Consider the following 24,501-nt stretch of genomic DNA (forward strand, 5'->3'; position numbering starts at 1 on the left):
AGATGGAGACCCATTGTGAGCAAAGGGGCTGAGGCAACAAGATTGCTTTCTACCAATGAAGCTCTATGCACAGGCTTGTCCTTGGGAAAGGAAGGTGAACACTGGCGTGGGCTGAATGAGCTCTGCCGAGACCTCTGTTGTCCTGGCTGCTGGTACCTTGTGGAAGCTGTCTCCATCCTCCTGGTGACTCTCCACTGAGGTCATCCCTGAAGCCAGGAGTGTTCCCATGTGATGACCACGGTGAGTGACACATGAAGAGTTCAACGTAATGACCCCAGGCTGATCTCTAGTGCAGAGCAAACGCAAACTGCAGGACGGAGCTAAGGGCTCATCCCATTTATATATGTGCTTTATCTTCCTCCTTCCCTGGAAACCTGGGTCCAAGTGCATTTCTCAGCAACCAAAAATGACCTGCCACAAGTTGTACGAGTTCTTCTCTTTATGAAACATCTTCTTGGTGACACCTACTCTCAGACCACAAGAGCCAAGGTACCTGGACAAGCCTCTCACTTTCTCAGATTCAGCTTCCTTATCTGATAAGTGGGAGAGCGGTAAATCCTGCCCAACATACACTTCATAGTTGTTCGAGGATTTAGACTACAAGTTCTCCCTCTCTTTACGATAAGGGATTGCTTCCATTTTCCTTAAACCCTATGCTCACCACAGGGAAATGTCTTGCCAATGAAATGGTGATGAGGAGAGGGGACGTAAGAATCTTCTTTCCTTTCCCATATACTGTTCCCATATTACCAAGTTTTTCCCCCCAGTCTGGAAAAGTCCATCAGTAAATAAATATTTATATGTATAAATATATATGCTACATATGTACACACGTTAGCCCATCAGAAGGAGCCGTGGGTCCCACTCTGAGAGTGGCAGTGCAAAGAAGCAAGAGGAGCCCCCCATCTGATGCGTGGTCTCTGGGTTTTCCCAGCAAAGTCCCTTCCTGTGTGTCTCCTCTGCCTGGGCAACGGTCTGCCACCAGGGCTTGGAACTCCAACAGGAAACACGCTTTGGCTTGAAAAAGAAAGAAGCTGGGGGTGGTATTTTTCTCTCTCTTCCCCTTTTACACAATATTATGACACGGTTTGAAAAATAAATCCCAGTTTCTCTGCTTTCCCTCCCAGGTGTTCACAGGACTAAGAAAATAAACACCACATCTGAGGTGCCCTGCACAGGCAGTTCTGGGGGCTCTTACAGCCGGCTTCAAACACACACACACACACACACACACACACAGCCTCCAGACAAGGCTTGGAGGGTGGGAGCGAGGGAGATAACAAGCACCTGGTGACAGCACAGATGACCAGGCATGCAAACACAGCTTTCCACGGCCTCTCTGCCTCCTCAGCAAGTCCACAGAGAAGTGGTCGCTTAAAAGCTCCCCAAGAAACCACGGGATGCTTGCTGAGCCCTGCCAAGGATGAGGAGCTGAGAGCTGGAGGCTGGCTCGACTCTGGACAGAGGGGCCTTTGTGCAAGTTCTGTGCAAGCGCAACCCTGGCCCCTGACCACATCCGATCTCGCCATAGGTCGGGAAAGCTGCAGGCTGCCCCTCACAAGCACCTGTGAGGACAACTTGCAGGGCTGGCAGAAGGCAAGGGAGACTTCCTCTTCAGTTTCAGAGCGTTGATTCAAGGTCTGTAGGAATGTGGAAGCGGCTGCATAAGCCAGCCACGCCCTGGGAGTCCACTCAAAAAGTTCTATTGGCAATGGCACATCCACAATTAAAATATGTAGAATGCATGGTAAGGTGACGTTTTCTTCCTGCAGGGTGGCTTTACTTCCAATGGATTGTGTGTGTGTGTGTGTGTGTGTGTGTGTGTGTGTGTGTGTGTGTGTGTTTAATTACAGTTACTTTTTTTTCCTCCCGGATTAGCTGGCATCTGGCATACGGATTAGTCTTTGGAGCGACTCTTCCTTCTCAGAGAAAAGAAGCTGCTCTTCTGGGGAGGCCCCATCATCATGGGTGCTTGGTTCTTGTGCGTAATTTTAATCTAAAAGCAGAAATGCAGAAGTGAATTAGTGGTATGCAAATCTCAGTAGCCTAAGGGAAAGTGAGTTGCAAAGTGAGGAAAGAAGGCTTGGGCCTGGAAGGAACCCTGTGCAAAACAGCTGTCCTTGAAAGGCTACCGAACTGGCAACTGGACCCTGACTGGGCCTGGAGGTTGGCACTGCTAGAAGTGAGGGGCGGAAACACTGGGGAGAGACAGGTGTGAGCTTCCCACGGGTGGTGAGCCCCTCGCACCTGTCTTGTGTCCTTGCTATTCATAGACTCAGAATGTCACAGCCGGAGGAGAGACCTCAGGGACCTTCTCATTCAACCCCTCCGAAGAATGGGGCAGGGAAAGGGAGCCCGATGCTCTCTCAGTTCTCAGGTTAGCCTAAGTGGACACAGAGAGACAGAGCAGCTGGTTTCTTGGGATTCCAGCCTCTGCTGCTCCTGTTTTCTTACTAGCATTTCAGGAGGACCCTATGCTCTTCTAGAAGAACGTAGACATATACATACATACATCTATATAAGTATACATGTGGTTTCTAAATGTTTTTTTTTTTTCTTATAAACTTTAAGCCAATTCTCATTTGTGCCTCTCTTCACCACCTTTTCCCTAGGCAACGGCTTCAATATGCTTAAACCCCGTTTGAATATAACTTTGTGACACTGTCACCTTAGTCATCCACATTATCAGTCTGTCCACAAAATGTATCCAGGGTGGCAGGTGTGCCTGTGTTCAGTACAGGAAGGTAATGTGGGAACAGAAGGCATTTAGGAATCAAAAGACCTGGATCTGAGTCTCCAAAGACCAGAGTTTGAGTTTCAGAACTCCTCCTTTTTTTCTACAAAATTTTGGGGAGTCTAAAATTAGCATGATAACATTTGTCTTAACTTCTCAAAGAGAACAAATGATAGACTGTCAACGACAACTCATTGTGAACTGCAAAATGAAAAGCAGTGGTTAGCTAAAGACTAATTACATCAGAGGGGAAACAGAGAGACAGATGTAAAAAAAAAAAAATCCAGAATCTCTGAACCCATTTTTCTGGTTTTTAGCACATTTTTGGAGATGATGGCATGATCACAGAGAACAACAGAAGAACTCTTCACAGTGATTCATGAAAATGTTTAAACTAATGTAGGGTAAACCAAATGATGTCCAAAAGAAGTTAGGTAAGGAGTAGGACAAATCTGATGGGAACAGGTAAGATGGGAAGGAAGGGAAGGGAATATGTTGGTGAAAATAGAAAGAGAAGCTGCTGAGTAGAGGATTCGTGGGCAAGAGTGGTTTCATGAGAAGTGATAAAGAATCATGCTAAAAGTGAAGACAGTCTTTTAAGTTGGAAAAATCATGATAACAAGGAGTTTGAGGGAAATTTCAATAGCTGTTGTCAGGGCAAGCTTGGAGGTGCTGGCCAAGAGGTGCTACTGTATGCCAGAGTTGCAGTTAGAAGGCTGCAGGAAATGGAAAACATGGCCCAATGGCAGAAATGAGCCCTGTGTTGGCTTCTGCCAGACCAGAGACCTAGAAGGGGAGTGACATTTATCTGTTTATTTATGTCGCAGGTATCAGAAGCACAAACCAAGAACACACAAAGCATTATTTTGTGCTGCGCGTCCCCTTCCTATGACCACTATGTTTACTCCAGAATTCATGGGGTGAGACAAAGACAGGGGACTGTGATGACACGTGTCTGTGCACACACTTGAGCATGCTCTGATTCACTCCCACATGGGAAGCCTTCTCTTACTCCTGAGGGAAAACACTTCAGGTTGCACATCTGGGCACTCCCGGAGCCAGCACAGTGCCTGTTCAGAGTCCATGCCATGGAAGTAGCGACAGAGTGCATCCTGGCAGTGGAGATAGGCATTCAAGAGCCTACAGTTTGCACTGAGAGTCCATATGTAAAATTATTTGTTTATTTATTTATAGGCAAAGAGAGAGAGAGAGAGAGATAGTCTCACTCAGTAATTAGCTCTCTCCAAATGCCAGCAACAGCCAGGTCAGGGTGGGTAGAAGCCAGGAGCCAGGAACTCAATCCAGGTCACCCACATGATTGGCAAGGATCCAAGGACTTGAACCATCATTGTTGCCTCCCCAGGTCTGTACTTGCAGGAAGCTGGAATCAGGCCAAATGCAGGCTTTGAACCCAAGCACTCTGATATGAGATGTGGACCTCTTTACTACTAGACCAAATGCCTGCCTCCTATGCTTTGTGAGATGACGGAAGACCCTTGCTTCTCTTTTTTTTCTTCCCCCAATGAAATGTGGGAAATCTTTTGGCAGTACCTCCAGGGCTAGGAGGAGGAAGTGAAATTCAAATCCATCTTATTTGTTTTTTCAGCAGTTTTGACCAAGGTCTTGATGGGGTAATGTGTTTGGAGTTGCTGAGTCACATGACATTTTGGTCAGCTTTGCGGATTCTGTTACTACAGATAACTGAGAGAAGCATGAGATCATATCCTCATTTCACATCAAAGAGATGCTCGCCCTTTATCCCCAACTTGGAAGGATTATTGAGTAAAACAGTTAGGATCCCACTTTAGGAGGCACTGGTATTGGCTAAAATCACCTGGTTAGCCCCTGAGGGAAAGAGCATGCCAGAACATCTCTGATAACTGGGCAGGCAAGGAAGATCCCTGAAGTCTCCATGATTTTCTTAAAAATCATTCATAAAATTCACAACTCTTAACAAGCACTAAGGACATTGCTGCATGTTCAATTTTCTGCTCTATTACAGAAAGAATTGATATAATAGATTCTTACGTGGTAGTTCAAAATCCATAGAACTACTGTATGGTTTCCCCTTGAAAACAGGATAATATTTGTGAGGTGATTGGCCAAGTTAAGATGCTTTGTCCTATAGCAGACAATTTGAGTTTAAAACTTGGTTCTGGCTGCCAACTCTGTGACTGCTAATGCAGGCCAATGATGTCTCAAGTATTGGCTTTCTGCCACTCACTTGGAGATCTGGATTGAGTTCTTGGTTCCCAGCTTGCACCTTGCAGAGCCCGGCCTTCTGTGGGCATTTGGGGAGTGAACTTGTGAAGGGAAGGTGTTCTCTCTTTCCGTTTCTGCAATTAGCCCAGTTGTAAACCTGACTAGTGAAACGGGCTGATTTCGTTTGGAGGAGGGCATTTTCTGCAAATCAACACATTCCCATTACTGCAAGGGATGAAAAAACCTGAGGCAACCTCTACCTAAATGATTTTGAGATTCAGGTAAATGATTTTGAGATTCTGCCTAAAAAGCAGCCAGTAACTACGAGCTCCTCCCCAAACCAAGTGGAGAATGTGTCCAAGGTAGTTCTCATTTCAGCTGCAGACTTGTAGAAGGGCACAGTCAGAAATCGTCTCTGTGACATATGAAGAAGTTAAGGAGCTGTTGCTGCTTCCAACAGCCCTGGAGCAGGATGGCAGAGTGAGCCCGTGGTTTGGGACTCTGCTATGTCTGTCTTCTCTGGATTCTTAGAAGGGCCTGGCTCCTGAGAGTGTTTCTTGTCCTCAGAGGCCTGCAAACAGGGCTGGACAGTCAGGTTTTGTGAGGGATTGAAGTACAGGATTTACTGATACATCAGGAAGTTGAAATAGTCAGTACTTCTCTCAGCGTGGGCCCTGGACCCTTGCAGCAGCACCAGCACCTTAGCATTGCTACTAAGCCCCTAGTGTTGGCGTGCTGAGTGGGAAACCCAGGGGCCTGGTCCAACCCTGGCTCTCAGCTGAATATTCAAGGTTAGGAATCACTGGACTAGATGTGCAGGATCACCTTCAACTGTGAGATTCTACTATTGAGTAACTCTGGGAGATTCTGAATCTCAAGACTCCAATGATGCCACTTACCTGTGGTAGAGAAACACCAGAGACCACCTTACAGCACTGTGAGCAGGAGACACGTTCTCCTGATAAACATACATTTTAATCTACATATTGCACATTTGTAAGAATTTAGAAAATCTGAGAAAAATTTAAAAATCACATAGAGGTAATAGCTGTTCACTTTCTCATATGTTACTTTTGGTTTGTTTTTATGCTTACATGTTCTAAATAAAATTTAAATCAGCTTCTCAATCTGCTGTTTTCATTTAGCATTATTTTGCAAGCACATCTGATGTCATTAAATATTTATTAAATATGATTTTTCAATGGTAGGAAATGATTCCATTTGATGATTTTAGCATAACTTATTTTACCCATTCCCTAAGTGTTGAATTTTAGGTAATTTCCAGGTTTTTTGCTATGATGACTAATATAGAAATTGATATTCTTATACATCAATCTCTGAACTTCTGATAATCTATATTTTACTTAGAATCAGTTCCAAGAAGTGAATAAACAATGTTTAAGGGGAAAAGGAAATAAACTGGATCAATATAAATATTTGTACTAGCTCTGTTTTTTTTTTAAAACCTATTTATTTATTTATTTATTTATTTATTTATTTATTTAAGAAGCAGAGATCCAGAGGCAGATGGAGAAAGCTTCTATCTGCTGATTCACTCCTCAGACGCTCTCTCCTTGGCAGGGACCTGGCCAGGGCTGAGCTGTGCTGCAACTGGGAGGCAGGAGCTCAACCCAGGCCCCCTATGTGGGTGTCACCAACTCAGCAGTCCAGTTGCTTCAACCAGTACCACTACTTCCCATGGTCTACATTAACAACAAGTTGGAGTTGGGATTTGGTTCTGGGTCACAAACCCGGTCCTCTGCTACAGGAACCGGTGTCTTAACTACTCGGCTAAATGCCTGTTCTTTGTAATGGTTCCTGATACTCAACTCCAGATGTTTACCAGTATGGCTTTACCATTTTTAACTCTTGCCTCATGGTATGAGTGTGCTCAATCACACCCTTGACAGCAACAAATTTTATCTTAAAACAAAGTACACTGTGCCAGTTGGTAAGTAAAACAGCATTGACTTTTCCACTGATTTTTTTTTAAGATTTAGTTATTTTTATTGGAAAGGCAGACTTATGAAGAGAAGGAAAGCCAGAGAGAGAAAGATCTTTCATCCATTAGTTTACTCCCCAAATGGCTGCAACAGCCAGAACTGAGCCAGTCTAAACCCAGGGACCAGGAGCTGCCTCTGGGTATCCCACATGGGTGCAGGGGCCCAAGGCTTTGAGCCATCCTCTGCTGCCTTCCTAGACCACAAGCAGGGAGCTGGATTGGAAGCCAGGACACAAACCAGTGTCCATATGGGATGCTGGCACTTGTAGGCAGATTAGCCAGCTAAGCCATTATGCTGGCCCCAGGAGGGTTTTTTGTTTTGTTTTGTTTTGTTTTGTTTTGTTTTTTGGTGATCATTAATAGAACAGATTTAAATCAATTTTAAAATTTATTTTAGTTATTTGAGGAAATGGGAAGAAAAGGAAAGGAGAGAAAGAGAAGGATTGCAAGCATTTCAACCAACTGGTTCACTCCCCAGATGCCTGCAACAGCTGCCACGCTAAGCCAGACAAAATCAGGAGCCAGGAACTTGGTCTGGGTTTCCCAGGAACTCAGGACCTTGATCCCTCACCTGCTGCCTCTCACAGTGCACGCTCAGAGGAAGCTGGAGTTGGGAGCCCAGCCAGGACTGGAACTTAGGCACTCTGAGGTGGGTATCCCGAGCAGTGTTTTTCTTTAGCAGTGCGCAAATGCCCACTCGCTCGATTCTAATTTGAAAATCTTTCCTTCTTTTTTCTACTTTAGTATAAAATATGGTTTTGTAGGCATACCAGTCTGCGGAGTTTCTGCGACTTGTCCACTGTGACTGCATGGTTAAGTATTTTTTTGTTCTGCTGGATTCTAACAGCTCTGTCTTATATACCATACAGGAGCTAGCTTTCTCTCTGAGATAGCTATTGCATGCCCACCCGCCCATATATTGCATTGGTTATGATTTGCGAATAATGTGAGCACACATATCTTGTCTGTGATGTTAATAATAATTTTTAAAAATGTTCTAGTATTAGGTAAAATATTAGTTATTTTGAGAGTATACCTTTCTGGTCTTAGTTTTCTAGGGAGTGTATATTTTAAAAGGTCTTTAAATGTTTATCATTTATTTGGGACACAGAGAGAGGGAGACCTCCTGGTTCACTCCCCAAATTCTCGCAATGGCTGGGGCTGGGCTAGGGACCGGGTATATAACCCAGGTCGCTCCCGTGGGTGGAAGAGACTTAGTAACTTGCATGCTCACTTTCTGCCTCCCAGGGTCCACACTAGCAGGAAGTCAGAATCAGCAGTAGGAGCTGAGAATCAAGCCAAGCAATCCCATCTGAGACACAGGTGTTTTAACCATTAGATTAAATATCCACTTCCTCTGGAGGGCAGTTATGTTTAAAATTCAGAAATGGTGAATATAAATACCTTTAGTTCATCTATTTATATTATCATGTAAGTTTTCTGTCAAAATTAATATTAGATTTCCTTTAATTTCTCTGTTATGCTCTGAGAAGTGATTTTTTTACATATTAAACTGTCTACCAGTGCTTTAATTAGAACTTTTATGTCATATTCATATTTGAGGCCAAGCTACAGTTTTCAATTTTTAAATGTAATTTTGGTTAGGATTTTTTTTAACTTGTCTCTGTATCACAAGATGGACTGTGCAGATTCTGTCTTTGTCTATATTATGGAATAGTATACTTAAATAATTATTTCCTAATAGTAAAGAACTCACAAGTAACACCATTTGCTTTAAGCTCATGTATGTAATATTTTGAAAGTATTCTCTATTCAATTAATAGTTTCCAGGATTTTTACTCCTTTCCTTGAGATGCTCTAATTTATTAGAATCCAGAAATTATAATGTAGTCTTATCATTAAATTGTGCCTTTATACTTATTCTAATATCTTATGATAATTTTTAATATTCATATTTATATTGCCTCATTTCATATTACTTGTTTTGCATTTTAATGTATCTGATTTCTGTTTCTGTATTGCTATCTTGCTTAAAAGATTTATGTATGTATGTGTTTGAAAATCAGAGTTACAGAGCAAGGAAGAGCTAAAACTGCAACCATGGGAGTTGGGTCAGGTGCCTCATCAAGGTCTCCTGCACAGACCATCTTCTACTGCTTTTCCTGGGCCATTAGCAGGGAGTTGGATTGAAAATGGAACAGCTGGGATACAAATTGATGTCCATATGGGATGCTGTTGGCATCAAACGTGGAGGCTTTACTTACTATGGCACAATGCTGGCCAGCTTTTTTCTCTTTTAAAACTTAGGTTTTCAAATTTTGACACCTTTCAATAATGAGTTCTAAGTTTCCCTATTTTTAAATTGCCTGCTTTCCTCTTTATTAACTTTATCCTTATGCCTTTCTTCTACTATACTTATCTAATATTGAAATTATTAATTACATTTTCCCCTTCTTACATAATAGAAGCATATAAGGCTTTGTTTGGATTTACTTCCAAATACAGTTTGGGGTCTAGTCTGTAAGTTTTGAAGTGGAGCCTTCCTTCTATTGTAGCTTTTATTGATTGGAGATGGTGGTTACTGCAGATTGGCAGTGTTGAGTGTGTCCCTCAAAGGCCCATGTGATGGAGGTGTGGCCGTTAGGTGCTGATGCTGGCAGGTGGTATGGAACCTCTAACAGGTGAGGCCTTCTGGGATGTCATTAGGTCACACCCTTAGAAAGAATAGGGACTTTCTCTTTTGAGATAGAATCTCTTCCTGCTTCACATATTTCTCCTTTTGAGACATCATCTGCCACCAGACCCTCACCAGAGGTCAAATGAAAGGGTCCCCATGCAATCTTGACTTTGCACCCTCCAGAACTGTAGTTAAATAAACCTCTCTCTCTTTTAAATAATATTAGTCTTCCTGAAATATTTCATTAGAGTAAGAAAAAAAAAAAGACTAATCAAAACCAGTGGTTTTCATTTCCTTTTGGATCTGTCTCTTCTTAGCAGAATCATTAAGTCTCCAAGTCACTGGATCTCTACTTATGCATTTAATCTTCTGTTAGTAATTGCTAGTGCTCTTGCCTCATAGTAGTAGAAAAAATGACCTTTATAATTTCTGCTTCAAGAATTTTATAGAGCTTTTTCCTTACAAAGCTAGCTTATGATCTTTTTTTTTTTAAAGATTTATTTTTATTATTATTTTTTCATTGGAAAGGCGGATATACAGAGAGGAGAGACAGAGAGGAAGATCTTCCGTCCGATGATTCACTCCCCAAGTGAGCGCGACGGGCCGATACTATGCCGGTCCGAAGCCAGGAGCCTCCTCCGGGTCTCCCACGCGGGTGCAGGGTCCCAAAGCTTTGGGCCGCCCTCGACTGCTTTCCCAGGCCACAGGCAGGGAGCTGGAAGGGAAGCAGGGCTGCCGGGACTAGAACCGGCGCCCATATGGGATCCCGGGCGTGCCAGGCGAGGACCTTAACCACTTGCGCCACCGTGCCGGGCCCATCTTTTTAAAATAAATATGTTATGAATCCATAAAAATATTTTTAATTTAATTTGCTTATAGGTTATAGAGTTGTCTTCCAGATTGGTGCAGGGTTCCAAGGCTTTAGGCCATTGGAAGTGCAAAGGCATGGTTATGAACTGGTGCCCAATGGGATCCCAGCACATGCAATGCCAAGACCAGGCCAAGAGGAAACAAGTTTCTTAAAAACACTTCAGTAGGGCCCAGCGCGGTGGCGCAAGTGGTTAAGGTCCTCACCTTGCATGCCCGGGATCCCATATGGGCACTGGTTCTATCCCGGTAGCCCCACTTCCCTGCCAGCTCCCTGCCTGTGGCCCGGGAGAGCAGTAGAGGACAGCCCAAAGCTTTGGGACACTGCACCCGCGTGGGAGACCCGGAAGAGGCTCCTGGCTTCGGATTGGCATAGTATCTGCCGTTGCACTCACTTGGGGAGTGAATCATTGGACGGAAGATCTTCCTCTCTGTCTCTCCTCTCTGTATATCCGCCTTTCCAATAAAAAAATAATAAAAATAAATCTTTAAGAAAAAGACACTTCAGTAATTGTCTTTTTGTCAACTTTGTCTATTTTTTTTCTCAGAGTATATGGATTTTGATTCTGTAAGATATCTGAAATTCTGTTAAATACCTGGAATTTTATGATAACTGCATCTCAAAATTAAATGTTTTTTCTTTTATCAAATACAAAGTGATCTCATTTCTACTTTATACTTTTGGCATGTTAGAATGTTGGTCTGCCTAAAATTAAAATAGTTAACTTTATCATATCCCAATTGCTCTATACTTAACGACAACGAACATAACGTTATGTATTTTGATTAGTTTCTTAAGAATATATTTTGATATTGATTTTTAAAAGTTCATTTATTTATGTGAAATGTCAAGTGATAGAAAGAGATATTCTATATATTCATTTATTTCTTAAGTGTCTGCAACAGCTAGGGTAGGACCAGGCTGAAGCCGAGCCAGAAACTGCCATTCAGTCTTCCGTGTGGGTGGCAGAGAGCCAAGCACTTGAGCCATCACCTGTGGCCTCCCAGGGCATACATTATTGGGAAGTGGAGGTGGGACTCAAGCCCAGATACTCCGATAAGAGATGTGGTTTAGCCCACAGCACCAACCATGAATTTTAATTTTTAACTCAAGATGAAAGTATTGGTCTCTTAATAGGGCACCTTAGCTCATATGCTATTTTGTCAGTATTGATACATTTCATCTGAAACTCTTTCATCTTCAAAAACACTCAAATATTGGTTTGTCACTGGCTTTCTGTTTTTCGTTGTATTGATAGGGTTTCTACATTGTAACTCCTAGGACATCTGAAAGGCGTGTGTTCTGTGTGTCTCTAGCCATGCAGGATTCAAGTCGGGGTGCTCAAGGATGTGGCAGATGAATTCACTGATGAAAGCAGAGGGTTCATGGAAGATGGGACTGGGTCTTCCCGTGTTGTAGTGGGCACCCTGCAGTGCCAGGCATACAGTAGGGATTCAGCGAAGACTGGCAGGGGGCTGTATGGATGGTGCACACAGGGAAGGAGGGGCTGCCTTGGGTGATGGGCCACCATCCCCTCTGTGGCTCTGAGACTCCATGATTTCCTACCAAGTCAGTTTGCCCCGCCGAGCTGCAAAACAAATATGGGCAAAACTCACCGTGCAACAGGGCTGCATCCACGGCTCCCCATCTACTTGCATCGGCAGCAGCTTGTTAGTCCTGGAACCCCGAGAACACAGTGAGAGGACACAGTGAGCTCACACAGAGGGCAAGTGGCAATCAGGGAAACGCATTTCCCAACCACCTGGGGAGGACTGGGGACATGTGCTGAGAATAGATTTCAACTCGGCATACCTGGAGCTGGCCTTGGCATCTGCGTTTTCATAAGCAGTGGTCCGATTCTGGGACCTTGGGATTTGCAGAGGCACTCTGGGCAACATGATCAGAGCTCACAGCCAGTCAGGGCACAAAAGCCAGCAGGTGTGGCAGCTTTCAGCCAATCAGCCCCAGGGGCCTGTGGCAGTGCCCACGGTTCCCCTCAGTGCTTCTCTGAATGAGAGATTGCATCATGCCTATGAGGTAGCATCTCAGCCCACCCTAGGCATGGCTCAGGCCTGAGTGTGTCCTGCACACAGTACCCTCTGCGGTTGTGTGGGCTGTGCACCTGGGTTAACGGGAAGAGGGTCCATCCAGGACGTTTCCCTCTCTGGGAGCAGAGGAGATAATGTGACCTTCTGGCCTGAGACAGGCCTCTGCTGCCATCTGGATTCTGAAGTGGGAGAGAAGGGATCCTCTGACATCCATTCCTAGAAGTGTTGGGAATTCCTACCACTTTGCCTCCAGCAGCCCTCTAGGCTGGGCAATTAAGGAGCAGGTCCCACCCAGTGGGTAGGATGTTCTCATCTGGGTTTGGGAATTTGCTTTGCTAACCGACCCTGAAAAGATTTTTCCTCTTTCTTTTTCAATGATTAATTTATTTGAAAGGCAGAGTTACAGAGAGAAACCGAGAGAGAGAGAGATAGAGAGAGAGAGATAGAAAGAGAGAGAGAGATCTTCCATTCACTGGTTCACTTCCCAAATGCTGTTAAGCTAGGGCTAGGTCAAGGTAAAGCCAGGAGCTTCATCTGGGTCTGCCATGTGGGAACAGGAGCCCAAGTACTTGGGATACCTTCTGATGCTTTCCCAGGTGCAGTAGCAGGGAATTGAATCAGAAGTGGAGCAGCAGAAGCATGAATCAGCATCCAGATGGGATAATCGCATCATAGCTTAATCTACTATGCCACAATGCTGGCCCCAAGGATATTTAATAATAAGACTGTTTTTAGAAGGTTAGAGTGGGATTTTGATTCCTGGGATTGAGGACAGTTTCTGGGAATGCCCAGGAGGATGGGCTCCTGACTCATGCTGTCCATTCTGTCTGGAAGTAGACCTGATTCTGAAGAGTCTCCTGTTACCCCATCCTCTCACAGGCTTTTCCACACTTCAGAGAGCAGATGTTCTGTTCTCTGTGACCCACCTCACTAATGGCTTAGATGTGATGAACTGCACCTACTCTCCACGGGGTCCTGCAGAATGAACAAGGCTAGAGAGACTAACCAGGTAACAGGGGTCCTGAACCAAGACAGTTCAGAAACAGAAAGGAGCAAAGCTTTGGGGAATAGCAAAGACAAAGTAGATAAAGGAAGGTATGCACAAAGACTGGCACTGTGGCACAGCAAGCTAAATTTCTGCCTTTGGCACTGGCATGTAGGCACCTGTTCAAGTCCCAGATGCCCCACTTCCAATCCAGCTCCGTACTTATGGCCTGGGAAAGCAGTGGAGGATGGCTCAGATACTTGGGCACCTGAACCCACATGGAAACCTGGAAGATACTCCCAGCTCCCAGTTTCAGATTGGCTCAGCTCTGGCCATTGAGGCCTTTTGGGAAGTGAACCAACAGATGGAAGACCTCTGTCTCTTCTTTCTCTCTGTACCTCTGCCTTTCAAATAAAAATAAAATAAATCTTAAAAAAAAATAGAAAATCATACACTTTCAGTTAAGTGATCCCCAGAAAAGAGCTGTGGAGATTTTTTAGAAGGATGCCAAATAGAATTGGATACTTGCCCAGAAGGTTCTGGGAGAAAAGGATTCGGTGGTCAAATATCTCAGGAAGGCTGCATGCCAGGATCCCCTCTAGGAGAACCACCCCCACTCAACTGCTACCCCCAAGGAATGCAAGCAGTTGATCTGTAGCAACTGAATGAAAAAGGAAAGAAATGAAGACTTCTGCTATGCTTAGGTGTGGAAGCATCTTAGACAAAAAGGCAATAGATTCAATAAAGACCCCTGGAATGAGAGGGATCCCATCCACCAGACCTTCCCATTCCAGGAGCTGGCTGTGGCTGAACTGTGTGGTCGTACCCCGAGGCACTCTCCGTCTCATGTGTGGCATTTCTGCTGATACTGATTGCTTAGAAAATAAGGACACATAGGGAATAGCACCTCCAAGGCCACTACCCAAGAAAGAACAGAGCAGCACACCTGCTTTTTTCAGAGTGTGCCCCCGTGACCCAGAGGACAGTTAATGATAAATTCAATGAAAAACATTTCTGGGGGATTGAAAAACAAAGTTTTTTGGAGCTCATAATGTTATACAACCTGCTTCGCCAGGTTGTTTTAAGAGGTCAGGAGCAGGCTGAGCTGGACCCACCTGCTGATGTCATGTTCTGTTTGGGACATGGTCTACAAGACATGGCTTCCAGGCGTCATCAGGCACCTGCCCTCCACTCACCCTCCCCCCGAAAGCCAAAGACAGCTTCTCAGTTGTCAGCTGCAGGAATGTTTGGAGAGGTGCAAGGGTGCAGGGGCTGCTGGGTCCTGAGGAGGCGTACCTGATGGTGACGGAGGAGCACTGTGCCAGTCTCCTGCCTGCACTCTTTAGGCCAGTGTAGATCTGTCCCATCTCCATGGCTCCCTCCAGCCCCACCACTTCCAGCAGCTGGTCACTCAGGTCTGCAGAGGGAGATAGCAAAAGCAGCACAGTCAGGCCTTTCTGTTCCTCAGGCTGATTCCTGCTGGAAGGGTTGGTCCCAGGGAAGCCAACAAATGGCTCCTCCATGCTCCCCTTGAACAAGGGATTTCACCATACCTCAGGACCTGAACTAAAACCCAGCTTCATTCATACACACCCAAGGAATAGGCTGATGTATCAGAGGCCTCTCCAAATGTAGAGTAATGTGAACATCTTTCTTTTTTTTTTTTTTAAAGAGTTATTTATTTATTTGTAAGTCAGAGTGACAGAGAGGGAAACATAGAGAGAAACCTTCTACCTGCTGGCTTGCTCCCTAAACGGCCACAACAGCTAGAAGCTAGGAACTCCATCTGGATCTCTCATGTACTTGGGCCATCCTTCCTGAAGCTTTCTCTCAGGCACGTAATGCTGGTGACACGTGCTGTGGCTTAACTCACTGTACGCCAGGCCAGCCCCCAGAGTCACATAAATTTCATAAATTATTTTCAACCTCTAAGTGCAGTTCAAGGCACATAAGTTTAGGGCTGGATTAGGAGCGAACATTGAAGGCAGCTGTTCTAGCTGTAACCAAGTTTCAGAGTATCTGGGTAACCTTCTTGGTCTGACTGACAATGGCTGATTGTTAATGAACCTGAGTTTTGGCTGTGGTAAGTCATTGATGAACCCACCTTCTTAGACATCCTCAGAAGCTCTTACAGGATGTCAGATGCTTGATCACAACCACTTGTACAGGGCTCTATGGCTCCACAGTGGAAGAAGAGTGGGCAGAAATTAGGAGTGTTGGGCTCAGAGTTACTCACAGTGGACAGCCACCTGCAAGGCACTCATTTCTAATTCAGAACTTGAAAGGTTTTTGTTTTTCAGAGTTCCTGAACCTTGGCTTTTGCCTCCTGATTTCTTATGAAACCAATGGCGAGATTAACATCTAATGTGGTGCCCACTACTCATTTTCACAGCATGACTTGTACTTATTTAAAACAAGAGCAGAATCATTTTAAGCTAGCTTCATTTCTTTGCCGACTCAAAAGTACCTTTTCTTGTCCCCTTGAAAGACTAGAGCTAATCACTACCATTCTATGACTATCCAAGGACTGGAAAAACCACATCTATGTTCATGCTTTTGTTTATTTAACAGATGGCTTCTGTCTTCCAGAGTGTCTCCTGGTACACCGTAACAGTGTTTGTTAAGACTGGTCAGGTGGTATTTGGATTTGTCTTTTACTCTTTTGTTGGTAAGGCTAACTCTTGCTCAAAAGCACTCTCTTGATGAATGTATTTCTAAAGAACACAGTTAAACAAGCCCTCGGGCTGCCCACACATGTGTCAACAACTCTACAGTCCAAGCTACTACTGATGACACTGAAGACACCCATGGATTTTGGCTGGCGGCCGACAGGCAAAGCACGTTAGTGTCTGTGATAGACACGTGGCTCTCCGTGTCTACCTCTACTGCATTCTTCACAACTCCTGTCTTCAGGGCCATGTAAACATGCTGTCTCCCTGTGCCCTCTGTCTAATTTGGACTCGGAACAAGAAGCCATAAAAGGGTAATGTTTGTTTAGGAAAAGGCTCCAGGCTCTCTGAAGGAGTATGGACCTAATAAACCATGAATGTCTAAGATCTCTAGTCACTTAATTAGTTCCCTTCTTACCAAAGAGGGTTGAATAACCATTGGATAGTCTTGGCCTACTGTGTCATTCTAATAGTGTCTGTGCAAACAACGTGGGCTGAAAGAGAAAGAGGAGCACAAGAAATCAACCGGCAGGAGAAGGGGAGCAAGAAGAGGAGTGAGGACGTGGAGGAGGAGGGAGAGAAATGAAAACAGTGCATCCAAGGGTGTGGATGGGGGGTGGGGAGGAGAGAGGAGAGTTATGTCAGGGTGGGGAATGGAGAAGAAAAGAGAAGCAAAACTTTCCAGTGCTTTCTCTCGTGGCAGAGACAGATGTCTTAGAAAATGCTGCTCTTTGTACCAGCTTTTGGGTGTCTGACAGTGCTGTGATGGTTCAGTGTTTTCCCTCCTTGAAACATTCCCTGGTGACAAAATGTTCTAAGAAGCAGGGGACTTGAAGAGACTCAAGTGTTTCAGCTTTACAATGTCTTGGTCTTTTAACAAATTTTCCCGTTGAATGGCTTTAACTCTAAAGTTGTTATCACTTCCCACACGCTACCTTGCAGCTATCACTTCCCACACATTACCTTGCTTCCTGGCTCCAGCAAAGAAGTAATGAAGGCTGATCTCATCAGCAGGGGTGGGAGAGTGGGGGCAGGGGCGCCCACAGATGTGTGGCTCAGGAGATGGGGGTAGGGGCTGGGAACTCTGTGTGCTTTTGGTCATCAGTCTTAAATCTTTCTTCCAAAGACCCCTTGTAAAAAGCCTGTGGAAACTCCTGGTTACTATTGAGGCAAGGTCCCACTGCCCTTCCATCTCTCTATAATTGTCCAACCAATCTTTCTTTCCACTCCCCAGAATGCCTACCATGAGTCCTGAGATAAATCGTTTTGCTGTGTTTCCTTACAGTTGAGTTTTTCTCCTGTATGAGACTGATACATAGCCTATGGCAAGAGCAAAAAGTCTGTGGGAAAAGAGAATTAGAAGGTAATTGCATTTGGGTGTGAAGCTTCTGAAGTCCTCCCATATGAGAGTAATCTTCAAAAAGCTAGTGAAAAATGTGTATGCTGGGAAAACTACGTGGATTTTGAAAAACATTATTTTTAACACGAAGATAAGCTGATCTTTTCATTGTATTTTCCATGAACTTTTTGAAAGAGTCCCTTACTAGTTTTCTCTGGAACACACCTTGGGAAATGTTGGCATCATTTAATCCCCCTTGCTTCCTCTGTCACAGAGATCCTTAGGCACACATTGAATTTGGCACGAAAATGAAAGAGAACAGAATGCAAGTTAGTGTCAGGGCCCGAGGAACCATTACCATTTCAAACACAGAATCCAAGACGTGGGCACTAATGACTCAGAGTGTGATTCTGGCAATTTCTGTCACCCGCATTTTGTCTTTACACTCTTTGAGATTTCAGTGTTGAAGACATAACATCTATGTACCTTAGCAAAACAGACGCTCACTCACTCTCTCGTCCCCACCACCCCGCAGTCATTGCATGTGGCACTGTGTTGAAAACCTGGGGTACAAAATGTTTTTTTCTTGAAGGACCTTTGGCCAAGAGCGAAACAGGCAGGCAGGTATAGAGAAAGCTGTGCTTGGATCACAGGGTCGAGGAAGTCTGGGTGACTGATTCTGATTGGCCAAGGCCCAAAAGGAAAGTGTCATAGCTATGTGAGTTAGATCCTGAAGGGTGAATGCCAAGGTGATTGGCTTGATTAAGAAGAAATGATCATGTGTGTGGTTGGAGAGGGAAAAACCATTTGGCAATAAACCTAGTTGGCAATTTCACTGGAAAATTAAAAAGTATACATTGTCTTTTCCTTAAGGATGATTGCTGTCCAAAAACTTTTGTTTTTGGCCAGAGCTGGAGGAAGGGTCTGTGCAGCCCGGTGCAAGCTTGTAAAGCTTGTTGCAACTCCATTGCTGGGCTTCTCTACATTGCTCTATTCCAAGCTTGTGCAGTGTCTCATGGGCAAAGAGCACTTAACATGCACCCTCCATGAAAGAAGGATCAGATTGTGAAAATGGAAAAAGGAGAATGTGGGAACAGGTGAGGAATAAACAGCAAGAAAACAGGAGCAGTGCCAGTGTAGACCCATTGTTTCAGCCTCTAGCACACAGTTTTAAGGACTCCAGTGGATCAGATCTCCTCCACAACAACAGTGGCACCAGTCCCAACCTCCAGTGCTGGGGAGGAGATGATGACACATTCATCCTTTCAGAAAGATCATGTCAACCGGCAGGAAATGTTTTGAAAAACTGTAGCCAATTAGAATAAGAGTGTTAGACTTTTGTAATTTATTTCTTGGTATTTATCTTGAAAAATCATTGACAAGATGTAAGTTCATCCAAACATGTATATTGTGACATCATCTACAATAGTGAAATCTCTGTTCCCCTCCTACTTCCACCCATAGGGGATGATTAATTAAATAACAAGGATGGAGTGGTGTGTGTGTGTGTGCGTGCGTGTGTGTGTGTGTGTGAGTGTTTCTTTTTTTCTGCCATGAAAACATTTGCAAAATTTTGGTAACACTAAATGTGCCTAGGTGATAATGTCAATGAATGGAAGCAGGGTACAAACCTGTTTATAGTGTATGCCATCAATTACACAAGAGTGGGCATAAAAGAAAATAAGAAATCCTAGGAAAATTTTAAGTGATAACTTCTAGGGAATTAATAAAGGTAACTTAGTATTTGTGCTTTCCCTATTTTCTGTAAGTATGCATTAATGGTGGAATTTCAAGTCCTTCGAAAAACTTATCATTTGCTCTCTAAGAAGACAAACTCAAGCTCCCTGATTAAATGATCAATGTCTTTGCTAGGGCTGGGATTGCCTCTATAGTTTTACTTCTTGTCCCAATAGGGATAGTCTCCTGCTCCAAGCACATACAATAGCCCTTTGCTCCCTGGGTAAACCCTACTGTTTTCTTCCAGTGTGGCTTCACGGATGTGCTATCCATCTGTGAAATGTCCTCTCTTGTTTAATTGTCCACCAATACTCAATTCAAGTGCCTCCACCTCTCTGGACTGCAATGCCTGCAGTTTGATAGAGATGCCCCTCCTCAAACCTGCCCAAAGTAGATGGAGCCGAAGAAAGAACAAGGAGATGGCTGTTGGTTGTATGCAGAAGATGGCTATGCTAAAACCTGTACCGCTAGGGAAGGAGGTGACGAACTGGATGAGAAGGGAGAAGGCAGGGAGGAGACTGGACAAGGTTTAGGAACGGTATCCTAGGACAGGAGGGGGAGGGGTCTGTACAGTGGTGTCGTGAGCAGCATTAGCCAAAGGCACATTCCACTTGTGGACCCAGGAGTGGGCAACTGAAGTGAACAGAGGTGACGGGGCTAAGTCGAGGAACAGTGAGGCAAGGTCAGTGTTCTTGAGTGATTCAGAATAACCTGATGAGCTGTGATAGCTATGGTGTTTGGGTTGTACCTTAGACCAACTAAGTCAGAATGTGTGGCTGAAGAAGCCAGCGTCAGTATTTATTTTTAAAATTCCCCAGGTGGTTCCAAAAATGCAGCACAGTTTGGGAGCCGCTGGGTTAGGGTACTTGGGTAGATGGATCATGCCCCCAGGCAGTGGTTGCTCTGTGTAGTCACAGCCTAGAAGTTGCAGCATCTCCTGGGAGCTGGTGGGAAAAGCCAATCTTGGAGCTCCACCCCAGACTTAACTCCTTCAGACCCTGTGAGGGTGGGGCCCAGAAGTGTGTGTTCTGACAAGCTCCTGTAAGATTCTAAAATACATTTGAGTTTGCCTCAGACATACACAGGAATTGAAGTAGAAGAGAATATACACAAGTTCCTTCCTGGTTGCTTTGATCTGGTGCTTTCTCAGTGAAAACTCCAAAGAGTAACACTGACTTCAAAGTGCAGTTAGGAGATTTAAGTGGCAGAGGCGAATGTGAGAGTGCCTGGCATGGAGTGGGTGCCTTCACTGTCCTTTTTCCTCTTCCCTGCCAAGTTCCTATTGTCCACTGTTTACAGGAGTCCCCAAATGATAATATAAGGGCAAAACTATTTTCTTGGATCCTCCGTATTCCTAGAGTTTTAAAGGTCCATACGGGACTGGAGATTCAGATAAGCTCTAGCCTAATAGGTGCCCCTCTCAGTCTCTGTTTTGCTTCTTCAGTCATTTCCCTGATTCAGCAATTCCATCTTGCTTCCATTTTCTTGGTTCTACTCACTGTCAGAAGAGGTCAGAAGAGATTGATAGAGGCTGGCTGAGCACTTAAAGCTAAAGGACTCATCTACCAAGCTCGCTTCCCCTCTTCAGACATTGTAGCAGTCCTTGGATGCCAAAGGGACTATGTCCAAGTTCTTAAATGTGCAAAAATCTGTGTGCTTCAAGAACTCTTGGTTAGCTCCCTGGGATGCCCCAGGAATGGTGCTGGTTCCTTGTCCTGAAGTCAGATTGGTGGATGTCCCCCAATAATAATAGCCTCTGAATGCACTGCTCTTCCAACTGCTTTAGTATGTGCACTGCTGAAGTGAGCACACTCCCACCTGCAGAGGAGTTGAAGATAGTTTTTTCTTCTCTGTATTCCTAGCAACCAGTCCAGCCTTTGGTGTACAAAAGACTCTTGATAAACGTTGAATGAACTGGATGAGAGATGCTTTAGTGCCAAAGACTTTGACAGGTTTGGCCCAAAGAAGGGAAAGGATAATGATGAAAAATAATAGCAATAACCACTTATTGAGGCTACAGCAGGAAACAGGTTTTCCAAGAACTAATTCACCTAACCTCCATGTCACAAACAAGGACTCCCATCCTGGTTTCCATCAAGCTTCAAACATTACTTTTCCGGCCATTCTTAAGTGGTGTGCTGGTTCACATGAACACAAATTCCATCAATGGGGTTGGTGTAGTGGCTCAATAAGTTAATACTCCATCTGCAAGTGCCAGCATCCCTGTTCAAGTACTGGCTGCTTCACTTCCAACCCAGCTCCCTGTTTATGGTTTGAGGAAGTATCACAGGAAATACTTTGGTTCCTTCACCCAAGTGGGAGATCTGGAAGAAGCTCCTAGTTTCTGGCTTCAGACTGGCTCAGCTCCAGGTGTGGTGGCCATCTGGGGAGCGAATCAGTGGGTGGAAGATCCCTCTCTCTGTCTTGTCTTGTCTCTGTAAATATGTTTTTCAAATAAAAATAGCTAAATCTTAAAACAAAGCTTGCCTCACAAAGTAGTATTACTGGAAGATTGGGCACATTTTAGAAGGTGTGACATAGTGGAAGATGCTTAAAAAATGAGAGCATGCCCTGGGAAGGTAGTTCTTGCAAGGAGTTGTTATACAGCCTGAGTTTGGCCCACCCAGTCCCTCTCTGCTGCAGGTTCACCTGTGACCCTTGTTGCTTGTGTTCCACACCATCACTACTGCCCAAGCCTGTGTCTGCTGTTTGAACTTTGAACCCCACACCTGTGAGCTAAAGAAAGCCTTTCTCTCACTCACTAAGCTGCCTCAAGTAGTTTGTCATAGTAACAAAAGATAACCAGACGAATGGAGTCATTTAATAAATGTCCTTTGAAAGACAAATTGGATTTCAAGAGCTGAAGGAAAAACCTGGAAAACATCACTAAGTTACTGCTGTCTGAGGCTCATGCCTTCCTTGCTGTGTCAATTAGGGTGAGGCATTTGTCCTCTCTGAGTTATTTTCACATTTCTACAACAGAGACCTTGTTACCAGCTCAGGCTGCTATGACTAGGAGTCTAAGATCACGGTGCCATTAGGGTAAGTTCCCTCTGAGGCCTCTCTCCTGGCCACCTTCACTGGTTTGTTCCTCTAGGCTGGGATGCCCACATTTCCTGCTGTCACAAGGACACCAGTCACATACTGTGTTACTATAGTCACCTCTTTAACAGCTCTGTCTCCAAACACAGTCATACCCTGAAATATGAGCTTATCTCAGGGATAACAGTAAAGCCCACTTCCCTGGGTGAGTGTGAGAACAAAAGAGATGCAGACTATGAAATGTTTTGTAAACAGCATCATCTCTTATGCTTGTGTTGCTGAGAAGCTGACGTGTGTGTGCACAGAGGCGGCGTGGGATCCTCTCTCCTGGCTCAGACAGCAAGGACCCAAGTCCAGCTCTGCCTGCAGCGGGACCAGGCTCAGTCCCTGCAGTCTAGACAGGTGAGTAGTAGCTGGCAGACCTCTCTATAGATTTGGCTGCCAAGGAAGTGGCAGGCAGCCCCCCCTCCTGCCTCCGAACTTCCGTGAGGATGGGCCACGTGTTTCTGGTGGCTCAAGCACCTGAAGCCTACAAAGCCAGCAACTGTTTATACTTCCCACAGACACGGATAGGTGTAGATGAAACATTGCTATCATCCAAAATGCTTCAAACCTAGCTCAGGAGCACGGCAGCCTGAAAAGATATCTGGAGTGCCCTGCAAGCTGTGCAGGCTCCCTGCACGTAGCACCAAAGATGAATAAAGAAGGAAACTATGCTCGCTGGCCCAGCAGGACCCCTGTACTCTCATCTTCCCATCTGTCCCCTTTAAGCACCAGGACCTCCAGTACCCTGACCATAACTAACCTGAAGCATGAACTGCCCTTGATGCTCTCCCTTGGGACCCTGACACAATCATGGGGAGAAAGGAAGTGGGCCTCCTATCAGCCAAACAGTGGCAAGGGGTTCTTTCCTGAACATGGCTATGCCCAATGCAGAGATGCACCTGCAGCAGGGTAGGCAGCAAAGAGCATGTGCTTTGGACATGCTTGGCTGTGAATCCTGTTGTGTGATCGCTCACTTCTTGGGAGTCTTGGGAACATGCAAATGCAGACACTTCTTGGCATGTTTGCGGTAGGGTTTGCCAGAGCAGCCCAATCTGGCTAAGGGGTAGCAGGGCACAGCAGGTCTCAAGAACAGTAGCTGTTATGGCAAGTGTGTGTTTCTCAGGAAGGGAGGTCCTGGGATAGCTGTCTCAGTTGCATGGGAGCAGGAGCACGCAGGGTTCTGTAGATGGTCTTTGATATAACCAGAGAAGGAAGAGGCCATGGAGGAAGGACAGGAGGAGGGAGAGTGCGAGAAAGGGGAAAGCAGAGAGACTTAAGGGTGGAGATATCCCTATGACCTGCCCCTCCTGACAAAGGAAGTATCCTTAGTCCTATTCCTCTTACTCTAAAACTGGGAGGGATGCAGATTTTATCTGAAAATAAGCTCATTTTTTTCTCCCTGTAGGGTGTGTGTGTGTGTGTGTGTGTGCGTGCGTGTGTGTGTGTGTGTGTGTGTGTGTGTGTGTATGTATGTATGACAGAGAGAGAAACAATTCTTCAATGACTCAGTTGTCTGTCTTGTTCTTGAGCCAAGCCCCATGGTTCTGGAGGTCTTTAAGGTGTGGATCTGACACTCCTGGCCTTACTGGGAGGCCCCTCTTTGGTGCATGTCCTAGATTCATTGGCTTGCAGATTGCTTCTCCTCTGCAGAGTCTCATTGGGCATCAAGGTGGCCACAGGACATTGGTGGCCTCCAATACTAGACAAGGCTATTGGGATGGAGTTAGAAGCAGCAGTAGCTAAGAGCCATGGCTCTCAGAGGGCATGGCTAGAGTTACAGTTTCTGTTCTGGCTGTGTCCTTGTCTCTCTCTGGGACTCAGTCTCCCCTCTTCGCGAGGCAGTCACTTTTTGTCCCCAAAGTCTCTGAGCTTTTCCCACTAGCTCCTGACTGACTGGATGGAGAACAGGTGGACAACAGCCCTGGCCTGTCCCTACCTGGGGCAGAAGATAGAACACAGTGTGCAACCCTGCAGGAATGCAGGACAGCGAGAGAGCAAGCAGGTGTAGGTACCCAGTAGCCACTGTTGCCATGTCTTGAGAGGCTGTGGGTCCTGCTCTGGTGTGGCTTGTATCCTCTGGGTGAGCCAGGGCCCTCATGAAGGTGCTGTGTCTTAAGCTCTGCACCTCTGGGCCTCGGGGCACAGGTGCTGCCTCAACACTGAATCACTGGTCCCCAGGAGCACCACAGTGG

The 24,501-nt window shown here is 45.1% G+C and overlaps 1 protein-coding gene across 3 annotated transcripts in view; it reads right to left on the reverse strand.

Annotated features, from left to right (window-relative positions):
- Positions 1 to 1,851: 1,851 nt before the first annotated feature.
- The window catches only part of DGKG (diacylglycerol kinase gamma), a 155,564-nt gene continuing 132,914 nt past the window's right edge, over positions 1,852 to 24,501 (reverse strand). For all 3 annotated transcript variants that reach the window (XM_041002737.1, XM_041002736.1, XM_041002735.1), the window contains 3 exons: positions 14,774 to 14,894; positions 12,061 to 12,121; positions 1,852 to 1,996 (listed from right to left, as the gene is read on the reverse strand). In XM_041002737.1, coding sequence (XP_040858671.1) covers positions 1,898 to 1,996; positions 12,061 to 12,121; positions 14,774 to 14,894 — 281 coding nt within the window. In that variant the 3' untranslated portion in view covers positions 1,852 to 1,897. The remainder of the gene's footprint in view (positions 1,997 to 12,060; positions 12,122 to 14,773; positions 14,895 to 24,501) is intronic.

Source organism: Ochotona curzoniae, unplaced genomic scaffold (genome assembly GCF_017591425.1).
Source record: "Ochotona curzoniae isolate NIBS_2020 unplaced genomic scaffold, NIBS_Ocur_1.0 scaffold_2587, whole genome shotgun sequence".
Taxonomy (NCBI): Eukaryota; Metazoa; Chordata; class Mammalia; order Lagomorpha; family Ochotonidae; genus Ochotona; species Ochotona curzoniae.